Raw genomic sequence first — 25,487 nt, 5'->3', positions numbered from 1 at the left:
AATATAATGACAGAGTAAGGAGAAGAAAAGAATTGCATGATAATTCATAAAGAATAGAGTTTAATAATGAGTTGAAATTTTGCGAGAAAAGAAGCAAAATTGTCATTTCTTTTCATGATTATCTTAAATTAACATTAATAACTTCATTTGTTTATTCAGACGAATTAATATGAAACGAAAAAAGTTGCTTTTGTTTATCACAAAATTGAACGAAGTGAAATACAACTAAAGGTGGAGGGAAACGAAATCGAAAAAAACATGTAAAACGAAAATGGAAATTTTCTTTTCTTGTAAATTGTTTTCTATTGATGTTTTTTCCGAAACAGGAGAGAAGAAGAAAATTCACCTTTTGCTCTGAAAATCATTTCATTCTTCATCAGATTAATGTTGCTTGTTTTGCGTTCTCTATCTTGTTCAATGACTTTTCAAATCTGAAATGAAACTGAGTAAATAAGAGAAAAGAAATCGAGATAAAAGATATTCATTGCAATTCCATGAAACTCTTTTTTATTGATAATCTCATTTTCCATCTGTGATTCAATCCAACTAATGAAATTGTCTTTTATTCATTTCATGATTGAGCGCTTATAACAAAACTTTTCAAATTTAACTGAGAAACTTTTTCTCTCTCTCTTTTTACAGATCGCTTAAGTGTACAAGAATAACAATTCACAAAAATTTATTCATTTCTTTCATAATCAACAATCTAATGTGGATCATGTGGTACACTTTGGTTGTTTCAAATGTTGAAGTTGTCCAATCAAACAGGGTAAGTTGCATTTAATGATCATAAATGGAGCGAGATGAACAAGAAAAAAATGTTGTTACTTGTGAACATGTTTGACAGCTGTAATCAACTTGTCAAAGAAAAAGGTAAATAAGTTGACGCAAAATGATAACAAATTAACCACTGATGGTGATGGGAATCGGTCTAGTTTTAGTTAACCTGTGAAGTGAAATACAAACCAATTGAAGGTCCTTTTCTTGTTTATCATCAATCAAATGGCTTCTCATGTTGTTAGTAAGTTTATCTTGTCACATAATCAATCATTGAGCTCTTCAATTCCGAGAGTGAGATGTTATTGCAATTGAGCTGGGAGTGAAATGTTTCAATAGAAGGATATAAAATGGTGAATAAAATGGTTGCTTCCAACGTTTGCGGCTGATGAGTGGATCATGAGGATGAGGTTGAGGTAAAGAGGAAGAAAGGCAAGAAAAGAAAATGAGAAAATTTTCAAATGTTTTCAACATTTATCATGTTCTACCAACGATATTAAGGAATCTAACAGGTAGCTTACAACACCTACGAATACTGTCTTTCCGTTCAATTCAACTATTCATCAAGTTTATCATTAGATCAATCATTTTTCCTTGAAACCATTCTGTAAAGACCAAAGGAAATATTGATAAGTGGATCAAGATGAGTTTCAAGAGTTTATTGGCTTTTAGCTAAAGTTTTGGGAAAAGATGAGAAAAGTTTTTTTTTCTCGACTCAAAAGTTGGAAAACTATTTCAACATTTTTTCACCCAAAATTTGAAAGATAAAGATTGAGGTGAAAATAGAAGGCAATTTTTGTTCTTGCGAAGGTAAAGAGGAAAAGTTGATGATGGTTATAATTAGAAGTTCAGTTTGAAGAGTAACGTCGAGTCGATTGATGGTGAACATGATGAGAAAGATGGCGAGATTGTGAGACTTTTTTTTCTCCTTTTTTTGCCATTTTTCTCTTCATGAGCGAGATGAATCTGTAAATGATTCATCTTAATCATATGAAGATGAAATGTCAACTTTTGTTTCAATTTAACCTCAAAGAGTAATAATAATTAAAATGTGATCCACTTGAATTGACAGTAAATCATTCATTATTATGCTGCTTTTCATGATAATTTTTTCTCATTTTTTTCTCTTCTTTTCTGGTAATTGTTCACTTTGATAGAACATTTGAGATTACATTTTCACTCTTGACTTGTCCTGAGTCAGCATTCTGATTTACTATCTGACTTCACAATTCTTGGTGAACTTAAGATGAAAAAGCAACAGAATAGGAAACGGAAATTGGTTTGGGTTCAACTTATCAATACGATTGTCGGAAGAAAGAGTAATCACTTTTTGTTCGTTTTTTGTCAACCTTTAGTTGTTTCTTATTTGGAATGAGAAATCTTATATTTCATTCTTTTCCATGAATAATGGTTTCATGGACGAAACCTTACCTTTACCAGATTCCCTTATCTGCATAAATCTTATTTGCTCTACGTTTTACAACTTCCGCTATTCTTGACCATTTAGTTTTATTTACCTTCATCTTTAATCAATTTTACGCCTTTGTGTTTAATGGACTCATTAAAGTCTCTTGTTCAATGGGTGTCGATGGAAAGCAAAATTTAGCTCAATTTAACTTTGATGTTTTTTTGCGGTTCAACACAAATTTTACTTGCCATAACAACACCAGTTAATGGTTTTATTAATAGTAACTCAATCAACCAGAGAAGATATTTGTCAAAGTAAAGCAAAAATGAAAATGAATGGTTCATTTTTTAGGACAAAGTTTTGTCGAATCGCAAAATTCTTGTTTTCAAGTCGATTACTTTACTTGTGCATTAACATGTTGCAAACTGATGTTAACGATAAGCTATTAGTTGTATCTAGTCATGAAATGAAATTTATTAACAAAACTTATGAAAGTAACTTTTTAAAAATAGTTTTAGAATCTCAGAGTTTTCTCTAGAAAAAAGACTCAACAATTTCGAAGACCTTATCGACACCGTTTTCAACGAGTTTTAACAAATGAAAGTGACGAAAATAAGTTTATCCAAAAGAGTTTTTCTTTTTATAAATGCTACACGAGTCACTCCCAGCTCGAGTCAAAGCACAGCATTGATTGGATAAGATAGCATAAAATGGACATTCTTATTCTTCTCATCCTTAGCCATCAACTTTATAATAGAACGCTTTAAATTTTTTCCTTGATTCTTGGTAATTTCAGTTGTCGAATTACTGAATTCAGAATTTAAACCAATTTTTGAGAACAGATGGCAAAAACTACTTTGACCCATTCAGAGTTGCAATCTTTTGCCTTCAACTGCTGTTCCATATAGCTAAAGCCATAAAATCAATGAGCATTGTATTGGAATTTTCTGTCTCTGAATGTAACTTTGAGTTAATTTTCCTTGAATTTTGCGATCAGATCGAAGCAAATTGGAATCTCAGAGAAGAGATTTTATCAAAAAATATCGATATTCGTCATTGGCTTGAAATAAGCAACAATTAAAATGTAAGTGTGACGTGAAAATGTTGGTAAGAATTGAAAAGGCAACAAAGTATTATAATTGCAAATGTAGATTGGAGACACGAGTAGAAGAGGAAAAGTGGCACCAATCATGTAATCAAGTGCTGTTCAGCTTATCCAATAAGATAAGATCAAATGACTGCTACAATAACTGTTCATCACTTTCATCTACATAATTGTTTTACTCAAATTAATTACTTATCATGTAAATACTTGAACTTGTTCTTGTAGGAAACTAATCAGTTGAAGTTCAAGATCATAAAAGTAAGACAATCTTCTCCTTGGCAATTCATTCAAATGTCACCCAATAACTCATTTAACACTGAACTTCACTCAAAGTTTGCTAATAAAAAAAAGCTTAAAAAATATTAATAAAGTCTGATAAAGCCATTCAAAACAGTTCTGAGAAGAGGAAAGAAAAAACTTGGCAACTGAGAAATTTAAAAAAGTTGAATTTGTCGCCAACTTTTCAAGCCAATCGAAACTTTATGAGGAAAAAAGGCAATAAAAAACAATAGTTTAATAATAGAATATCGGATATTAATTTGGCAATATTTTCCAGAAAAGTAAATTAAAACTTTAATCCGTTTTAATCTGATCAAGATTTTCAAACTGTTCAATTCTATGAAAGTGCTTCTCAAGCCAAAATTCAGCGAACATTAACTCAATATCAAAGACCATTTAATCGTTTATCTTTTAACTTTCAATTTGCTACATAATTCTATGTAATGCATTTTCCCCTGGTCGTGCAATACGTTCGTCTTTGTGTGTACAGCAAACAGTTAGAATAATTCTTCAAGTCAATAATGAATTCGATATCGAAAATTTATTTACATTCATTTTGAAAGAGTGACCAAAAAGATGAGTGTTTTGAAAATGAACTCGAAGAATAATTTTGCAAAAAGAAGTTAACAAAGCAACATTTTTGAGACAGTAATTAAATGTCAATATAAGTACTGTCAAATAGATACAAAAATATGTCAATGTGTCAATATAAAGGTTAATTTTCAATAAAACTTGCAAATGCTTTTGTAGTGAAGGGCGTATTAAAAAAATAATATTTATGGATATTTTATCGAAATTAACATTGGTTTCAATGGCAGGGTACGAACATCGAAAATATTGCTGATGATTAAACTTTCTCACATATGACGCTGCATGCTTTTGAGACTTCGAACTAATGTTATGCAAATATGAGTCAATCTCGATAAAAAACTACATCTATGGCCCTTAATGTGCGAAGTTAAAAAATGGGAATGATTTTTAAAAATTATTTACACAGGATGAATTAATTGAATTGAGTCCAGATTTTTCCATCCATTTTTAGAGGTATCTTTAACACAAATATGAAAATCACGGAATCTTCTGAGCCACAGCTCATCGGGTTGGAGTTGAATTAAACATGAATTTACAAAATTGCAATGTTTAGAAAATTCTGCGACTTAACGCGAGAAATAATGACTTTGGACTGTACACCCATCGCCCTACCCTGCCCTAGCTAGAGCATCAGGCCAGTCTCTGACAGTTAAATGGTACACTGAGACTGCTAAATTCATAGGAGGTTATATTAAAATATTCAGTTTTGAGCGTCTGATCCAGCTCAGCGTGTAACATTTCGAGCCAATCAGGGTCACATTTGACCTTAGTAGTTGATGACTGTGTGAAGATGATTCGTGTCATACATTCCTATATCGTTGACCGATATTGGCTCATTGCTTTCCTAATTTTCATTAATCTATTCTCTTGAACATCAGTCAATTAAACACGATAACTGAATGATTAATAACTTTTCCTCAGTTCCATTCACAATCAACAATTTTCCTTGACCGAACCAGTTCAATATTAATTACAACATTTTCCATTAATAATTTTCTCTCTTCTCTTCTTTTCATTTCATTTTCGCTGATTTTTCTTGCTCATTGATTTTCATCATAAAACTATCAGTAGACATTTTCTTTCCTCTCTTTCCTTTCCAACCATAATCATGATGATGGCCAATCTGAGTACAGAATAAATAATAGTTTTGCAAATACAAGTTGGTTAAATGATTCATTTATCATGTACATTAACTTAGCTTATTACAGATTCTGTTTTCCGGTTTCAGTTAAATGACAAAATAGGAACGAATCTGATCAAGCTAATGCACTTTTATTGCCCCATTTTTCATGTTATTGGCTCGACAGAGAGAAAAAAGAGATTTTCGTTGCTACATCGTTACAGGATCAGTAAATAAGAAAAGTTGACCTGAAAAAGAAACCCAAAGAAATCTTTTCCTTCTCCTGTAATTTGATTCAATTTATAATTTCCTTTATGATCAACTTTTGTCACATTTTAAAAGGTATCAACAAGATAATCCTTGATCTTACCAAACGTTTCCCAACTCGAATCTCATTTTCATGGTAAAACTTGTTGCTCTTTACAATTGCCTATTTTGGTAACCCATTTAACTTGATACTTTGAGAAAAGAGGATTAAAGAGGTTTTCATGATAACAGAAACCCATGAAAAGTGAGCAATTCAATTAAGCGAAACCCAACAGAACAATCTCTGGAAAAAGATGAATTCATAAAATTAGGAAAAGGAAAATTTTCCTTTTTTCGAATCTCTAAATATAGCAAAAAAACTTGCAATTATTGAATGTCATTTCCCATGTAATTGTACCAATTTGTTTAATGAGAAACATTGACCTTGAATTTCGAGTTCTAAAGTCAAATAGTCTGCAAGTTGCATTGAGTTGATGATAAAGTTGATCGTAAAAAAACGAGTCTCGACTCGAATGAAAGCATTTAGATAATCTATGAAAGAATTTCTGATTTAATGGAATCTGAATTTGAAATTTATTGCTCACAATTGAAGGGCAATAAAATGTCGCCAAATGGTCACGGAATGTTGATTCGAGTGGCCATTAAATTTCGTAAAGTTGAATGACTTGATGAGTAAACCATCTTTCATTAAGTTGTTACATTAAATCAACATTTTGCTCAATTTTTTCTTCGTTTTTTTTCTTTACTTTTCTTGCTTATTCTAATACTTTTAGATAAAGATTAATGAAGAAGAAGAAAAAAAAAGTTTTCTCGATTTTCCGAGTTTCGCCTTTTTCTGTTCTTCTCATGGTCTATCAGTTTGAATAGATGAAAATTTATCATCAACATAATCAAGTTGAAGGATGAAAGATTTATGAAGATAAAGGAATGAAGTATGGATGAAAGGATGATTATTATCGTTTGTTATTCACGATAAACAGAAGGTTCATTTTCTAAATAGAAAAAGATATTCATTATTAGATTCTCGAGTGAATGTTGAAGATGCACAGAGTGTGATCATGGAAGAAAGTAAAAGATGAACGAAGAGAATTATGAAGTAAAAACATTTGGATGACGATCATGATGAGAGATGGAGAGAAGGAGCTTCAAGTGGAAATAGTTAAATATCAAAAGATAAGTCGTGATAATAAGGGAATAAAAGATGACTGGGAATGAGAAAAGAAAACAGCAAATCTCAAGAATCGGATAATTAGATAGTTTTGTCTTTTCGTCACAACGAATTAGAGTAGAGAATAATTTTCATAGTCCAATGGATTTGAATTGAAATTCATGGTAAAACATTTTGTCCTTTTTTTGTACCAAAAGAGTGAACTTTTGTTGCACAGAAAAGCGTAAACTCGAGAAAAAAGTCAACATTTTGTAAGCTTGTAAATGAAAAATTTATTCAGTCGAGATTTTCGTTGCAACATGAAAAGAAAGTTTTATGCAAAGTAAATAGTCAAAGTTAATCTATGAAGGAAAAACTCAAAGTCAATCAATAATTAACTAGAACAGATAATTTGAATGGAATGAATCATTTATTCGAATTCTCTGCTTCCAATTTAGTCTCTTTCAATTTATCTAATCTCATTCAGGGAAGGAATGAAATATGTGATCTTTCATGTGAATAGCAAATGTAATAATAGCAATATTAATATTAATAGTTGACTGATTTTATCATTGGAAATGTGCGAAGAATGGAATTGTGGGAAATTAAATTTTGTGACATTTTCTTTTCGATGAATTTAAGAATTTTCACGATTTTTGTGACTAATTTTCGTTTTTCTATTGTTTTCTTTCAGTGGTACTGTCAGATGCTCCATGTTGTGGTCAATTATTTTTTACTAGCCAATTATTCATGGACATTCTGTGAAGGATTGTATCTTCATACTCTTCTAGTTGTGGCCTTTGTGGCGGAAGAAAAGATCATGAAATGGTTTTATGTTATTGGCTGGGGAATCCCGTTGATATTTATTGGCTTTTATGCTGGATTTCGTGGCTTATCTTCAAATGGCAAGACTAATTAGTAAGTTTCCAAACCTTTTAGATAACAACATGAATCTTTGGCCTTTCCATGTTAATTGAACACTGAAACTGTGATCTAGCGGAACTAGTGGAATGTAAAGAAATTCAAGAAAGAAATTCATGCAACTTAGCGAAAACTCTAGTGGATTTTTGTGCTTATTGATTGAAAGCGAAATCGCGATACAGAATTTATTAGAATGGTCGACTCGAATAGGTGAGAAAATCAGATAAAAAGTTTTTCAAAGAGAAGTCAAACTAAAAATCATTAGAGAACTGTGATGAATTGACTGAAATTTCAACACCATGATAAAATTCTATAGCCTCGAGTGTAAATATTTCTAAACTTTGGAAATAAATTTCAGAGTCATTCTTCTAAAGTTATAAAAAAGACATCGAAATCTGGAAAAGAAAATTTTCTGCTTTTCAACGAAAACTCAACCTTTCAATATAAATGTGCAAGCGAAACTCGAGGAAATTTGGCCATTTTTTAATCGAAAATTAGATAAAAAGAGAAAAAAACTAATTAGAAAACGATGCTAAAACGAAGTTCGATTTTGATTGAACCTTCCAACGAAAAAAAGTTCCACTAGGCAATCAACATGGAAAGAGCCTTAAGACTTATTTGGTTAGCCAATGAATGCGAATTGCAACATTTAATCTCAACTATTCATTGCAACTGATTACATGATCTGCTAACCAAATTGCTAGTCTCATATTTCATTGGCAACATTATTTACTTGAGAAACAATTTGCCCATAACTGAACTAGATTATCATCATCTGATACGATAATAATTAACAGTAATCACACTGAGCCAGAATGTTTTATAAATAAAAAGAACGCAGAAAAAAAGATGGAAAATGATTATTAATAATAATAAGCAAATTTTCACAATTGCACCATTCTCATCATTCTTTCCCTTTGTTTCCTTTCCTTTCATCATTATTCCCATCAACATGGTGATGATGATCATTACTATTATTCATATCATTATCTTTACTCCCAACTTGACTCCCAGTTGCTGGATTGACGAAAGTGCATATTCATGGTGGTACACTGGACCAGTTCTTGTATCTTTTGTGGTAAAGAAAAACATTCAATAATAACATTTATTTATATTTTGCATTCAACAATAGTTCACTCTCTTTAACCCTCTTGATGGTTTCAGCCCATAATCATGTAACATTCAACCAGATTCACTGTAAATTTATCAGTCCCAGGAAACTTAATGATGCGTGATTTCACTTTCTTTTCATTCCTTCTTGCAATCTTGTTTCACTTTTTGTTGCCCTTTTTTTCCTCTTCTATTTACTCTCATTCTCGAACACAATATTAGAGCGCAAAAAATTTTTCTAATCTTATCTCAATATTCCTCCCAAGGGTCAGTCAAGCTTGGAATAAGTTAGTGGCTTATAATGATAATTGATGATATTCATCCCTTTGTCTTACTCTTTTGTCTCTCATAATTTTCATTCATTTTCCTTCTTCACCTTCTCTTCGTTCTTTTTTTTCAGCTCAACTTATTTTTCCTTGTAAACATTGTTCGAGTGTTGGTAACCAAGATGAGAGCAGTCAACTCTCCTGATGCCCATCAAACAAGGTTGGTCAGCAACTTTAAACTTCTTTTTATGACCCATTTTGCGGCCAAATTTTCATTGTTTTACCTTTCAAAATGATGAACCTTAATCACCGTAATAACAATAATAATGATACAAATGTTGCCTTCCACTTTTCCCATTACTTTCCAATTAGCGCATCAAACATCAAGATGCTTAACCTTCACTCTTTTATTCACTTTTCATTCTTTCCATATTCAAAGTCAACATTATCATGAAAATTGTTACATTTAAATGAAACTGTTTCTTTTTTTTCCTTTCCATCATTTAAATGTTGCCAACGCCCATTTCAAAGTCACTCATTGCTGACACAATTTTCATCTTTTCCTACTTTTATCATTTCACTCCCAGTCATCATTTATTTTACAACTTCTGAACAACTTGGTAAAGATGAGCGTTAAAGTAAAAGCATTTAAGGCAAAAAGGAAAGAGACAAAAGTAACTCGGAAATGATAATTAGTCAAAGTGATTCAGAATGGAAAAAGGAACAAAAAAGTAATTTTCGAATAAAAATTGTAACATTGAGTAAAATGTAATCAACATGTTGATGCACATTAACCTATTCAGAATTCACTCCCAGCTTAGAAGAGAAAAAAATATGATAAAAACGAACTTGAAGTGTATTCTTTTGCCTTCATTTCATCGAAAATGCTGAGAAGGAAAAATAGTTTAAAAATGATATCAGATGAAACCACAGAGAATTGACTATTGCTAAAGAGAAAGGCGAAAATGATAATCAACGAAAATTGAATTTTCCAACATTTCGCCATAATCTCATCATTTACTGGTTCAAAAGTTTAAAGGTTGCATTTGCATGGAAAGTAGAGGCAAAAGATGAAAAATTAATTCAAATGCAAAACCAAGATTGAGGTCAAAAAGTCCAAGGAAAAGTTGGCTGAGGAAAATGTTGAGGAATGAAGGAAGCTGTTTCAATAAGCTTTTATTCACATAAATAATAATGCTACTGATTACAATAAAGATAATATTACAATTGGTTTTGCATCGCTTTTCTGATAACTTGCTTATTGAAACATTGAATATCAAACTATTTACCGAAGACTTAGAATCTTGGTGAAGCAAACTTACAATTGCCAGTATTGATTCAATTGTTAATAAAAATAGCCATTCTCTTGGCTTCGCCTTTCCTCAGGTCTTTAATCTCATTTCTATTTTTACTTTTATCTCACCATTTATCACCATCTAATCATCATCACTCCCTTTTAACAGCATCTTTATTTTCACTTTTCTTCGCATTTTCCTTTTTTCTCTTTTCCTTTTTTTCTTCTCTCATCTCACTCAATAATAACCATAATAATAATGATAATAGCAATAATGGAATAGACAAGAATTTTCAGGCAACTTTACCCTTCAGCGCTTCTCATAATTGTTCACCAATCTTCTTACCCTTTGGTGTTTCCCTGTTCACTAAAATGTTATCAATTTGCTCTTCAATTTGATAAGAAGCAGAACAATTGATTTCTCAAAGAATTGATAATTTTCGACATTTTCTCTTCTCTAAGTTCGAAAAAATAGCCTTTTCATTAGTGATTAAATTCACACATTTCGTTAATCATTTAATACCTTTATCCTAATTGTGGTTAAGTGCCATTAAACAATTAGCTAAACATAATTCACCTTTGATTTGGAAAAGAAGTTTGAAATTCCATTGAAAGTTACCGGAACTTGGAATTACTCTGAAAGGTGTTTTGATGTTCATTTTTTTCTCACAGTTAATTAGTGCCTAATGAGAAACAAAAGTTTATCTTTTTTTTCATTTTCACTATGCATTCGAATTGTGCATGAATTTGGAATCTAAAAATAGGTTGATATTGAAAGAGTCGAATTCACATTTTGATTCTCAAAAATTCTGGTCCGTTGAGCATTTCTTTTATTGCAATATCAAGGAATTAATAATGAATCAAGTATCGGTCACGAAAATGAAAATTTTTATAAACAAGCAATTTCTATGGTTACACAATTCAGTTTCATGGTCATGTAAAGATGTTTGATAAGTGATATTCGCTCTCTTGTATCCGAGTTATTGATAGTGTAAATCATGTCAATGGTTTCTGGTAAAATAAAGATGTAACATGAAGAGAGAGAAAATGAGAAGAGGAAAAACTCGAAACTAAATAAGTGTTTTCGCCATCAATGACTTGAAACACTTTATTCATTTTTTTCTTCTTCTTCTCCCTTTCATTCTTATTGCCATCGATAATATTAATAATATATTGAGATGATGCAATGAGATGAGAAAAGTTGTGCTTTAATGAAAGTTGTAAATGTTGTACATTTGATTGGTGCAAGTTGATATACGCTCGATTGTGTTTACCTGTTAACCATTAATTCTGGAGTAATGTTTCAAATATTAAATGATCAACATCATTAATTGGCATTACAATGGAGTTGTTGTTGAGACAGTTAATGGTGAAGAAATGATTAACCAGATTAAACAGTTTCAGCAAAATTGAGTTTAGTTCAATAACAGCTTCGAGTGTCAGAAAATATTAATTTGTGTAGTTAATAGGAAAAAAAGGTCAAAGTTGAAAAGCATAAAAATCGTTAATTGCTGTTGCCTAGAAATTAACTATTATTGCTAACGAAATGCAGATTCTCAGCATTTTTCCAAACATTTTCTTTCCCAACTTGAAACCTGAATCAATAGCATTTCCCGATTCTCAGAAACAAATAATTTTCAAGTTTGATAAGTTGAAACTTTACAAAGTATCGATTTATTTGGATTAGAGCTCGTAAAAGAACCACAATAAACTCATCGAATGTGTGACGAGATCGAGCATGTAAACCGAGGCTTTAAGCTTAGGCTGAGGTGAGTGTGTTGACTTCTTACAGAAGAAAGCATTTCAATGGCTCAGCCTAAGATTGTTAGCTGTTGAGTCAGAAGGCCTGAGGAAACAAGCTAAGCCAGTAGTCGAGTGGTGATGCCCTTAGACTCATCTTGTTAAGTCAGGTTGTCACTTGGGCTCTCAAGCTCTGTACTTGTGCACGACTGGAATAGCAACTATTAAACTTATCTGTGCAAAGAAACCGAAAAAGGAGACAAACTTTCAACGCCCATTTCAGTTGTTTCAACATTAACACGAGACAACGAAATCCCAGCATTTCAGTCTTGTAGGTATACAACAATCTGTCATTAGTTTAGCAGAAAAAATCGAAACTGTGTTATAACTCTAACGAGTGGAAGCAATATGAAAGTGGCGGAACGACGTATGTCTGGGGCTTAGCTAAAGACAAATGTAAATGCAATCAAAATGGAAATCGAATTCAAGGTTCCCTCTTGAAATTGTATCGAAGTTTATCTTTGATTTTCCGTCATTTTTTTTTCATGTAATTCTGATTGAAAAGTTTCTTTTATCTAATAGAACACAAATTCCATGTTATGGTGAAGTAAATTCTCTGTGGAATTGAATCATTTTATTATTAATCATGTTGTTATCAATTGCATTATTAAAGCTGATTTGTGATTATACAAAGCTATCCAAATGCAAAACACTGGGAATCAATCAACTTTGTTACATGATTACTGAAGTTGTTAGTGTTTCTGTTGTAAACTGATGCACATTTGGGTTACAAAATTGTTCATTTTTGATGCTCGAAATTCATTGATTTATACTTTGTTTTTGTTCCTTGTTTACTGGTAATGTTTTCTCGTTCCATGTACACATGTGATTGAACATGCAAATGGATTAAGAACAAGATTTGATCTGATGACTTAACCAATAGTTGCATGATTTTGTTTTCAATGGATTAACATTTACTAAATTTGATTCAACCTTAATCTTGTTCAAAATAACTATTCGTCCTTGTTCAAGATTCAGATTAAACTTTGCATAATCTTTCATTTGTTTGTCTTCGCTCTTCCTGTTGACCTCAATTTCCTATCCAACAACTTCTGCTGTTGGAATGAGAAGAGGAAAAAAAACAAAGAAAGAAAAGTGAACAAAAAGAGAATAAATTTTAATCCAATTTCAAAGTAAACATGAAATCAATTGTGATCAACTCAATATTATCCATTAACATCTTTTCACCCTTTTCTTGATTCCCTTTTCCTTCACCCAAAACTCACAGGAAAGCGGTTAAAGCAACTCTCATCTTACTTCCCTTGTTAGGGTTGCACTTCTTGGTTACACCATTTCGACCTCCTGAGGGAACTCATGCTGAGGAGGTTTATGAGATTGTTGCTGCCTTGGTTGCTTCACTTCAGGTAAGCTCATCATATTTTCCCTTCCAACTCAACTTGCAATTCTGTTTTTATTGGTAAACATTCAATGGTCTGGATAATTTCCAAGAGAAAAACGAAAATCCTAATTCATTGTGGAGATAAACTTGAAATAACAGATGAATCGCAAAAGTAGCAAACAGTTGCGATTAAACCAATTTAAACATAAACTCATCAAAAATTCCAACTCGATAAAAGGTTAAACCATTCAACTCCAAACAAGTTGAATAAAATCAACTTTTCCGTCAGAAAAAATAACAATATTTTGATCGATTGTTTCAAGCTTTTGAGGATGAAAAGTTTGAACTCAGTTTGAAACTGGAAACTTGCAAGTCTACAAAAATGCTAAGCAAAGAAAATCTAAATTTAGGTAAACTTGGATAATGGGTTAATAAAGTTATCGCAATAAACTGTCATTGCCATTAAGCTCATCTTTTATCGAAACCTTGAAGACTAAAAGCCACTAATTCTTGGTCAATATAATGATTGTACTTTATGAGTTTATCCAGTGTTCCATCTGACAAAAGTCTGCCAATTAGCTCGTGCAGTTGTCCAGTTCAATGGAATGAAAAATTTGTTGCCTCACAATTTTCCTTTGAAAGGCAATTGTTCCATTTAGCCTATTCTCTTCCTCTTCTAACGCATTCAACAATTCACCAACAATGGTAATGATAAATCATTAGCCAAGGTGAATAATAGAAGTTTGATAAAAATCAATAAGTTCATTGATGAATCAATGATAATGCTCATTTGACCAAGAAAATAAAGTGGACAGCAAAATGTTGAAAAGAGCCGTTAAACGAGCAAGAAGAAGAAGAAAGAAAATTCAGATTCATCATAATCAGAATTGAACAATAATTTATGAGATTGTTTACAAGATAAATAATGTTTTGTTAATAATGAATAGCAATTTAGCTGAAGAAACAATAAAAAAAGGCAAAACAAGAAATAAAATAATGACAATTCAGTGACATTTTGCTTTTCACTTTTATCATTTTTATTAACATTTCAAGCAAAATGCTTTTGAATTAATCAAACATTTTCATTTGTAAACATTTCCATGAAAGATATGAAAATATTTATTCCTTGGGAAGAAATGGTTAAAAGAATAAATGAAAATGTCCAAAGTTTAGTTTAATGTTCCAATGCCAATTAATCGGAAGTGAACATGATTATTTCTGTCAGCATTTGGTCAAAACTCGAATAAATCAAAGTAAATGTTTTAAGTATTGATATCAATTCCCTCGAGTTTTCACTTTTCCAGGTTATTTCCTTTCAGTGTTATTAATGTTAGTTTACCTTTTCCTTTCTCAACATGATAAGGTCAATCATGAGATTGACCCTCATTCCATCATCCGTCTGTCATCGAACAATTGTTATCCATTTGTAAATGGTTTTTGGAGACATTTCGTTTTCCGTTCATTCTCCATTCACAGTATGCAAATTGTTCCAGAATCTCAATTTTTGCTCTTTTCTTCATTCCAAATTCTTCATCCGTATCATCAACTATTTTTATAAAGTCAATGTTTTTGTTTTTTCCTTTCGTTCTTTTCCTTTTCTTTTCATGTTTGCCTTTAAATTCAACTGGAAATGATATTTTTACTCGAAATTTTGACTTTTTCTTTTTTCTCTGCAAGAAAAGATTATCATGTTGAATAGTTTGATTCTATGTAACTTATTCCATCATCAAACTCATATTACTATGAGAATTTTATTGTTTCGCATTCTTTTTCAGATTCAAGTTTTGTCATGAAATAAAATTTTACCTCAATAAACTTCTGTCAAGGCTTTAGTCGAACCTTTTTGTGTCATATTGTTGAAATGAAATGACAAAACAAGAACATCAAGAATCTCAATCAAGAATGAATCCAATCTGATTGATTGTTGAATATTGAAATTGAAATCAAATTTAAATAGAAGTTTATTTTCCAAAGAAATTCCTATTCTCAGTTTTTTTACCTTTTCATTCAACTTCTAATCTTGATTTTTTTCCAATTAAATAATTTCTTTACTTTGAGTTTAAGTTTCACTTTTAAATTTCGACTTTGATTTTGAACTGAAAAGATTTGAATTGACATTTATTGAATGTATCATTATAATAATGGAATATCGAAATCTGTTATTCAAATGTATTTTTGGAAATTCCATGGAGATTCGCCTGTGTTTCGGAAAAGATGAGTTTAAATGCTTACCTTTCAACCTTTAGTCTTCATCTTAAATGATTGATTTTATCGATCCAAAGGCATCGACAGTTGTAAACATTCAATCCATACAATGATTCCAATGGTCAAGTTTACATTAACATCTTTATATTGGCTTTGGGAAATCTGGTCAACCTGTAAATATCATTGAATTGTGAAGGAAAAGCTCTTGCGATTCTTGACCAGTAACTCTTAATGATCAAGCCTCACGCAATAGCAACATAATCTTGTAAATTAATTGCTAATAGAAATATTTGCTTAGCATTATCATTGTTTTCGGACAATTGAGGTTCATCACGCAATTCAAATAAAGAAGCAAAGTCGAAACAATTGAATTATATTTATATCTAAATGAGATATTTGCCGACTAATTGGCTTCTAGTAATGAAAATAGCAATGCAAATGATTGGAAATAACTATAGAAGAGAGTTCATTTCACGATCAATGTTCAACAAGTCAGAGTTACATAAATAGTCGCAATGAAATGGATCAATCAATTGAATCAGATTTATAGGAACCTCGGTGAATCAGTAATGCGATTCACTCCAAATCTTTTTTGGATTCATTTTAACACAATTTGTCAGATTTTAGGAAATTTGTGACCAAAATCTCGAGATTGGCTTCGAAAAGAAACTGAATTGAATCAACTTTAACCACATTTTCATCCAATTTGTCGCCCAAATAACACATCAACTTTTTTCGAAAAAAATAAACAACAAAAATAACACAAAAATTCTTGAAGACTTTTAAGAACTAGAACAAGTTTCGAGCGAACAAACTAAATTAGAAGATTTTCAGATTCTTAATTAGAACAATAATCAACTGTAATGACTGTTTTCTTGTTTCCGTTTGCTAATGAAGATCATTAATTTTCTGAGCAACAAGTTGAGCTGTTTACGATTTTTCTGATTCAATTTTCGATTTTATCGAACTTGACTGAAATGATAGTTTTGTTGATTACATGTCAAGGCAAACAGAGAAAAATGTACAAATCTCGAATTTAATATCGACTGTCAATTAGCATCAATGTCAGATTAAAGTTGATAAAACACTGAATAATCGCAAATCATTAGGCATGCTTATAAATCTATCATTCTAGATTCATTTACCAGAATCCTGTTAATGAAGTTTAATCAATATTCAGTGTAAACTGGACCATGTTTTTACTGGCGAATGAAAAAAGTTGATAAAGTGTTCAAGGTTCATCAGTGAATACTAATTTACTTTTCAAGTTCATCAAAAGGCTTAAGCTGAATTAGCGAGTTAAAAATAGCCGATAAAGTTAATCATTCATTTAAATTTCATAAATTTTTCATAACAATTTCCTCTTCCTCATCATGTAATATTTCCATGTAAAAGATTGATTCTTAAATGAAGAGTTAATTTATTCTAATGATCTTTGCATGTAAATGATTCTCTTTTTTTCATTCTTTTCCAAAAAAAAACAATTCCATCAGAATTTCCCATGAAACTTATGATTCAATTAATTTGTCTCTTCAATAATTGAACACAAAAGGAAAAAAGAGTTTCAATCAATATTGAAATTTCAATGGAAAAGTTCGTCATTTGTTATAAACATAATTCTTGAATCATTTACTCCATCCATTGGCATTACAATTTCATGATGAACAGATAATATTTCCGTTTTTTTCCTCTCAATAAACCAACAAGAGCAAAAAATTCATACTCAGATGAGCTTTCAAGTTTAACCATGAAAAAAAGATAACATCAAAGTGTTGAAAAATTAGTGGAAAAACTTGATAACATGAAATGGTTGAAAAAATGATACAAAGAACACTTAGAGAGAGAGAGAAAAGCGCTTTTACAAAACTTTTTCTTCTTTTGCTTTTCTCAACAAACAAGTTCCATTTCATCCAACAATCCAAAGAAATGGATCAATATATTGAATTTGAGATGAAATTTTTTTCTTCTTTTCCTATTTTATAACAATTTACTTTACTTTCAATTATTATTTTCAGTTCAACTAATTCGTTTTCTTTATCAACATCATCATTGCCACCATATTGCAATGTCCATAAATCGATTTGTTTATTTTTTCGAAATTTCATTTTCGCCAAAAGACCAGCATTTAATGAAGAAAGGTGAAACTTATCGATCCACATTTTTCTCAATGAATTATTTTCAGACCAAATGCTCGACACATTGAAATTCGACTTGAAACAGAATTGTCCCTTTTTCTTGTTCCAATTTTCAACATCGATTTAACTCTTTTTTTCTCTTCTATTTACAGGGTCTTTGCGTTGCAATATTGTTCTGTTTCTGCAATGGCGAGGTAATGAATGCTCTACGCTCCTTTATCAGCAAACAAATGCTCATGAGATCCAAAGATCCATTCTCGAATCGTCTTCGATCGACAATTGTTTGATTTGAAGATGAAGATAAAAAGACGTGAGAAAATGTTTAACCCTTGACTCGTGTTAAGAGTTGAAAGTGTTGAGAGGTTGATCGATTCGTCCAAAGAAAAAAATCTCATTCTTCTTCAGTCTTTTGAGTATATTTTTATTAATCGAAAATTGTGATACAAAACGAACAAAATTTTGTCCTGTTGAATCAAAGAGAGAAAGTTGTAATTCCAAAGCATCTCGAATAATAAAGGTCAGCACTTTAAGTACAATATTTTCGCCCATTTAGGTTTCAGTTAGTTTTCGTTCTCATTTTTCCCAACTTTTCTTTTCGTTTTTTTCATTTTGTCTTGAGTGCTACTTTTATTATCGATTCACTTTTAATTTCCTCATTTTTATCATTTGTTTGCATTTCACTGATTCATGGTTCAACAATATTCTTTGATTAATTGACGAACTTTTCGAAAAAAAAACTTTTCTTCTCTCATAATTTACCAAAACTTTTCATCATTATTTCATCATTACTTCATCAATCTAATCCATTGGTGAGAGTGTTATGATTTGCGAAAAAAATGTTTCCAAAAACTTGTTCGAAAAAATGTTCCATCAATGAATTCTGCAACTGAATTCGGGCAACTTTTTGTTCGATTGCATTTTTAGGTTTTAGTCTTTTCGTTGTTTGACTTGTCTTGCGAATGACAACAGATTGAGGAATAATGAAACGTCACTCGAAAATCATTGTCACTCTTGTGTTAACAAATGAAAAAAAGGCTTAAACTTGAAATGCTATTTCATCACCTTCAGGCTATTTATTCTCGAGGCTTTCATGTTTCTTTTAAACATTTGTTTACTTCTAACCTCAATTTTCCATAATTTTTTCTTCTAACATGATCTTTGTATTTTCTCCTTGTACTTTTCTCTTCATGTTCGTTGATCCAACATTGAGCCAAAAGTTCAACATTGAAATACACTTTATTCAAGATTATTCACTTTTGTATCAACTGACAGACAAGAGTGAACAAAATCTATTCATTTTCATTCAAAAATGTTTTTATTGTAAAAACTCGTATTCCATTGTTTGTCATGGATTTTTCAGTTCGATACTTGCCATCATTTATTTGCTGATTCACAAGAGTGATAAGCATTGGAAAACTTTTATTAAAAAAGTTCCATAAGTTGTTAAACTTCGAATGACAATTTCCAACTCAAAGAAACTTATGCTTAGTAAATGCAGCATTAGATGCGATCATGACTATCAGACGAATGAAAATTCGGACATAAATCATAAATATCAAAACACTTTTAACAAAAACAGTAATTCGATGCGGAATAAAGTTTTTTCTGAAAAATTCTGTTGATGAAACTTCTAAGCAATTTTCAGATGATAACCATTAATAGCTTTTATCGGAAATGTAGAGAATAGTCAAAAGGTCAAGTTTCAAAAATAACCCTTTTCTTGTTTTTGCGGTTAAGTAATAGAAAAATTTCGACAAAAAAGATCTTGAATTTCAAAGGCCGATGAGTAGAGTCGTATTATTGATTTCAAATTATAATGTTGTCAGCAATTGACTTGATTCTAGAAAAGTACTGAATTTCGAGTTGCCTTTTTGTTCATCATTTTGTTTTATTACGAAACTGTAAATAAAAAAGTTTCTCTAAAAAAACTCAATAAAAGTTTCACTTTTTTGCAGTTGAGATTTGTTCTAATTCAGTGAAAGTTTGCTTTGAAATGCTGGGCTTTAGATTATTAGCTAAATGGTTATAAGCACTCGCCTTGTGTTGTTGTTTAAGGAGCATAAAAAGTTTATTAGGATAAAATCGTTTCAACTCATTGAATGAATTGCCTTTTATGAACAACAAAGTTATTTAAGATCATCAGTTTCTCTTGAAAATGAAAGTAACGATAATCTGAAATGAGTGCTCTTAACCAATATTTAACCACTTGAAGGTTATCATTGTGAGTCTGTCGAGTTCATGGCTCACAAGATTTAAGGTTGAAAACTTTTCAAATGTAAGGTAACCAAGAAAATAATCATTTTGATGAGTTGAATTAAAGTGATTAAAATAGTTAAAATCTCATTGTTTGATTTCAATTCTAATCAATGTCTAACAAGTGCAAGTGTATTCATTCAAGTTGAAATCACGATCAGAGATACGAGTTCTTGGAGCCCACTCGAATGACTAAAAATCGTCTCGATCAATTGCAATAATTACTTGAAGCTAAAATCAAACAACAATTTTCTTCTTCCATTCAATGATTTTCATATGTTAGAGCATTAGTGAAAAGTCAGATGCTAGACCAGTCTAAATTCTCGATATTCGATAACGTTCTTAGTTGTGGATTGGTTCGAACTAAAACTATATTTTTTAGCTTCTCTGTAGTTTTGTATAACAAATCAGGTATTTCATGTCAATATCAATTTTTACTCTTTCATCCAGTTAACGTTCCAATCGAAACTAGAATTGATTGGCCATCAATTTACGTTAGTTGAACAATCGAGAAAACTGTGAAAAGTAAAAGTTCTGTTTCACCAGGCAACATCACATGTTTACATGATTCATTTCAATCTACTTTTATCGAAAGTTATTCTCTTCTTTTTGTCTCTCACTTCAACTATTGATCTTTCCTTTTGTAAATAAACTGAAAAACAAAGGTATTCTTCGAGTTCTATCATTAATTCTGGTTAATTCACTCACAACTACATTTGAGCTAAGCTTTTCATCTTAAACCTTTTTCCTTCTCCATTCCTCTCTGTTCCACTTTACATCAATGTTATCATGTTATCTGGATACACGACAGTTCAGGTAAAAGTTTTACCAAACAATGATGACATGGAAAAAGAAAGAAAGAAAGAGAGAGAGAAAAAAAAAGATTTGCGTCATGTTTGATGAACTTTTTACTCTTCTCCATGGAAGCTTCAATTGAATGAGTAAAGATTGAAAGCTGGAAATAAAAATAAGGAATCAGGAAAAAGAACACAAAAAGGAAAACAAAAGCAAACAAAAAGTAAATGCTAAGTAAATTCAAAGTCAAACTAATCACCTTTACATAGAGTAAGTGAGATATTATTTGATACAGATTATGTTGAGTTGCTGTTTATCAAGATGAGATCAAGGTAACAAGCTTGAAACTTTGATAAGTAAAATGTTCAAAAAAGTGTAACAAGATTATCAGAGATAAAGATAGTTTCAAGAAGAAGTAAAGAAACGAGAGAAACCTTATTATCATTTCAAGTTTCATCGATTCATTGAAATGAAAATTCTCAAGTTTTTTGTGTGTTCGAACAAAAAAAAAAGATTTCCAAATTTTCGATTTCAAGTGTCGATTCAATCAAAGTTGAAGTATTTTTCTTGTTCTCGTGATTACAAATCAAATTTGGGAAAATCAATTAATCTCAACTTTTCAATGAAACTGTTTCGTAAATTGATTTAGAACTTTTTGGCCGCTCAACTTTCATGTAATTGCTTCGAAGCTTCGGATCCAATTTCAAGTTGAAACATTGTCATTGATAATTTTCTTTTCCATTTTTTCGAGTTATCACTTTCTGATCGATTATACTCACAATGAATAGGCTTGGCTTCGAATTGATTACTCAGTTTCTTTGGTTTTCATGTGACCATAAAAGGTGAATCAAAGAAGCTCAAAGTTGACCATTCGTTGTAAACAATTTTTCTGTTGATTTTAGCTCTTGTCGTTCAACCAGACAAATCGATAGAGAAAAATATTCTTTTCCCTTTTTTCCTTTTTTATCATGTAACTCATCTCCAAGGTTATTCATGTTTTTGAATCAATTTTCCCTGTTCACATCAATGTTACTTCCATTCACCTTAACAAGGTAATAAGTAGAGAAATTTTTTTTCTTCTGTTTTTATCATGTTTTCCATGTCTTCATTTCTTTACCGGAAAAGTGTCAAATTGGATGAAGATTGACATGAATAGAAGTAAACATCTCCATGATTAAAGAATTTCGCCCTTTTTCTCTTGTTCTCTTGTTCGCCCTTCATGAGCAACAAATGCAATTACACTTGAAATTGACATAACTAATATTCTCAGTAAACCACACCTTTAACTGTTTCATTTATTATCTATTTTTACTCATGTCAGTGAATGCAATTTGTTTTCAATTAATGTTAACCATTTCAATTCATTGTTTGAGGTGAAGATAAAAATGTCAGAATCATGTTTCCATTCAACACTGTAATTTGAAACTTAACTCTTCTAAACCATTTAATCGCCAGTTTTGGCTCAGTAAAGAGTAAGGTTCATTAGAGAGATTAATCAAGGTTAATCAATTTCAAGCAAAAGAATCATATTCGTGATAAAAAGTTTCGATTATTACTAAAATTAACTCAAAGTCGAAGTAAAAGTTGCACTTGGAATGAACTCTTTTCAGGTTCAATCCAAAATCAAAACCAATTCTCGAGTTCACTCTTTTCCCTAATCGGATTGACTCGAATACAAGTTTCGAAGTTTCATGGAAACGATGAAATTCTGTTTCTTCAAGTATAACGAACTGAATAGATCATTTGAAAAACTTTCAATTTCGTTTTGACTTTTTCTTCGTCTTGCGGAATTTACTTTTTACAGCGATTCTGGTTTCGATTCAGGGATTGAGTGATTCCAGTGATGCTGCATGTTGTTTAATGAAACTTTATATTAAGAACACTTTTTGCTTCATTTGCTTTTTTTCAGTCTTTTTGTTGCCTCGTCAGATTCAGCCTTTTATTGCATTTATCTGAACCTTTTGCATTCAATGATTTCAGACACTTTTGTCTTTTTATCCATGCGCTTGCCCTCAACTTGTAATGAAGAATAAATTGAGATGATAATATCAGGATAATTGAAATTATCCTGAAAATGAACCCAAAGGGAATCATCAGATAGTTAACCTGTAATTCACATCATCCAGGGTTACCTTGAAATGTTTGATTTGAATGTAAATATTTGTTGACCTTCAAACCCTTTATCATCATTTCCACATTAGATCATCATCTTGATATATTTTCCCCTTTTATTTTCAAATCCAAGATTCCATTTGGATTCAGTTGTAATTTGATCTACAATGTATGTAAATAATGATTTAACCTTTTCTTTTTTTTCTCTCTTTTCTCTTCAAATCTTTACATTTTTTTCCCTTATGAAATGAATCAGCGTAACTATTGATTAGTGTAAACAATCATGTTGATATCATGTTCATGTTCATTTAAATTTTTCATTTCTATTTGCAACATATTTTCTCATTTTGTAAACATTCATTTGTACTTAACTCTAGTTTACAAATAGTCAGATAAACTTTTAAACTCACAGATTCCAAGGACAGATTGAATCAACATCAGTTGACATGCACCCAGTCAAGGAAATGTAAGGTTACTGAACAATGAGTGAATGTCGATCGACATGAAAAGATCAAATATTAGCTCTAAAATAGCGACACGTCCAGGAATATTAAAATATTTATATTCCAATACAAACAGTCGATGCTAAATGTCACGTATTTTATCATTAAAGCAAACACAAAGTTGATCCAGAATCTGAAAAAGTTCGTGATTCCAACATTCGAAATCACAGATTTTCGAAAAAGTAAAGTTGAAAAAATTGAGAAAAAGTGAATTTCGCTCTTGATTGAAGCTTCATGTTAGAGAATTTCAAAAGTTATCATGAATTTTTAAAAAAAATTCGAACCTGAAAGTTGTTCTTGATGATATCTGAAAATTTATCACTTCATGATGTTGATGAATCGAGATATTTTACGGATTAAAATTCTTTTCTAATTGCTGCATCCGAACGCACATTATCTGACTAGAGAGCTTGCTTGAGCTGAAAATTTTTGGAACTAAATTTTATCAGGAAAGTTCTGAAGAGTTGATTGGATGCCTTTATCGGCAAGTTTTGAAAATGAAAAAAAAGTTACGAAAATGATGAAATAATGAAGATGTAAAAGGAACAGAACTTTTCAGTTGGTCAAAGATGTTATTTGATCTTAATAATCTGACTATCAAATTGGATGGAAAGAAAATTGTCAATTCCAATAAAAAGTTATTCAGTATTGAGTTACAAAATTCAATCTGGTTTTAATGATGTTGTTTGATTTTATAATTGAGAAGTCAGACAATTTCAATAACCTTTTGAGGTTGAAATTGACATTCTTGACATTTACCAGATTGAAAAGTTCGAAGTTTTGCAAACAAAATTGACTAATTTTCAAATTTAATAGTCAAGCTTCGAGATTGAAGATTCAATTTTTTCAGTTTAATTTTGGTTACAATTTCTTAATCAATTCCCAGTTGAACCATTCTTTCATGATTTTTCATTCATTTATTCAACAGAATTTGAAATTTTACTTTTTTCTCTTCTTAATCCTTTTTCCATTTATGTGCAAATGAAAACAGTTTAGCTGTTAATGAAGCTCAGATCAGTTCAACTAAACATTCATTAATCAATTAATTTGTTGCAATTTGTTTAATCATTTTAAATGTTGTTTTTATATTTTGATTGATTAAAATTAATGATTCTAGCGGGTTAATTCAATTGAAAACCAGAACTTTGTTCATTTCAATTTTCACTGCCATTTCTTAATGAATCTCAATTTAAACAACTTTTAGTTGCCAATTCAAGTGAAAGTTAATCATTCCTTGGTTAAGCCATTGCCATGGATTCAACGTTATTTGGAATAGTGATGAATTGGAATAGAATGAAATTGAGTGAAAGTAAAATGGATTAAATACAATCTAATAAATTGAGTTTTGCGTTTCATTTAAAGTGAAGAAACAAAATCGAATGGTAGAGAAGAGAAAATAGAAATGTTGAAAATTTCAAGTTTATTTGATGATAATGTTGAAGGAAGGTCGAGTAATGGTTGAAAGATGAAGATGACAACAGGAAAAGAGAAGAAAGTTTATCGAAATGGAAAATGAAAAAAGATTGAAATAAATTTCTTTAGGAAGAAGAACATGATATTCGCTAAGAATCATCAGCATTTTTCGATGTTCGTCTTTCTCTTCAGCTTATCCATTATCATGATCAATCTTTCAATCATTTCTTTCTCTCTCTCTCAATTTAATTCAACCATCATCAATGAACAAAAGGATTGAAGGCTGGAAAAAAGCAGAAAAGAAATTCAATCAAATTCACATTTTTCTTCATCATTTGCTCAACAATATTTGCATCAGTTTTAGAATACAATTTGAAAGAGAAAATCAATTTCAACCTTGTTTAATCATTTTCTCCTGATAATCTTGTTCCAAAGGTTAAATCATTTACATTACAAGTTCATTGGATAGTCAATGTTTTTGGATAAATGTTCCCTTTCTGAATATAAAGTTATTCTCATGACTGAAGCATGAGAAGTTCATTTAGCAGTCCAAACAGATTCAACATTACTAATTGATTGAGAATGGCCATTAAGTTGATTAATTTGCCTAATCTTGATGTGAACAAACAATTAGATCAACTCAGTTT

General features: G+C 30.8%; 1 protein-coding gene across 4 annotated transcripts in view; it reads left to right on the top strand.

Moving 5' to 3' along the window:
* Positions 1–25,487, top strand: part of LOC107365620 (calcitonin gene-related peptide type 1 receptor) — a 33,333-nt gene that overhangs the window by 1,451 nt on the left and 6,395 nt on the right. For 2 of the 4 annotated variants that reach the window (XR_016198189.1, XR_016198190.1), the window contains exons 3-8: positions 643–769; positions 7,389–7,612; positions 8,630–8,693; positions 9,126–9,211; positions 13,314–13,449; positions 17,917–18,281. Coding sequence is in view for 1 of the 4 variants with exons in the window: in XM_015933152.3 (XP_015788638.2) it covers positions 643–769; positions 7,389–7,612; positions 8,630–8,693; positions 9,126–9,211; positions 13,314–13,449; positions 17,917–17,958 (679 nt within the window). In the remaining 3 variants the exon portion in view is untranslated. The remainder of the gene's footprint in view (positions 1–642; positions 770–7,388; positions 7,613–8,629; positions 8,694–9,125; positions 9,212–13,313; positions 13,450–17,916; positions 18,282–25,487) is intronic. The other 2 variants (XR_001569470.3, XM_015933152.3) reach the window with 1 other exon arrangement.

Source organism: Tetranychus urticae, chromosome 1 (genome assembly GCF_039701765.1).
Source record: "Tetranychus urticae isolate SD_2017Ah chromosome 1, NJAU_TeUrti_SD_1.0, whole genome shotgun sequence".
NCBI lineage: Eukaryota > Metazoa > Arthropoda > Arachnida > Trombidiformes > Tetranychidae > Tetranychus > Tetranychus urticae.
Note: the sequence above shows the minus strand (reverse complement) of the source record. Positions and strands in the feature narration are given on the sequence as shown.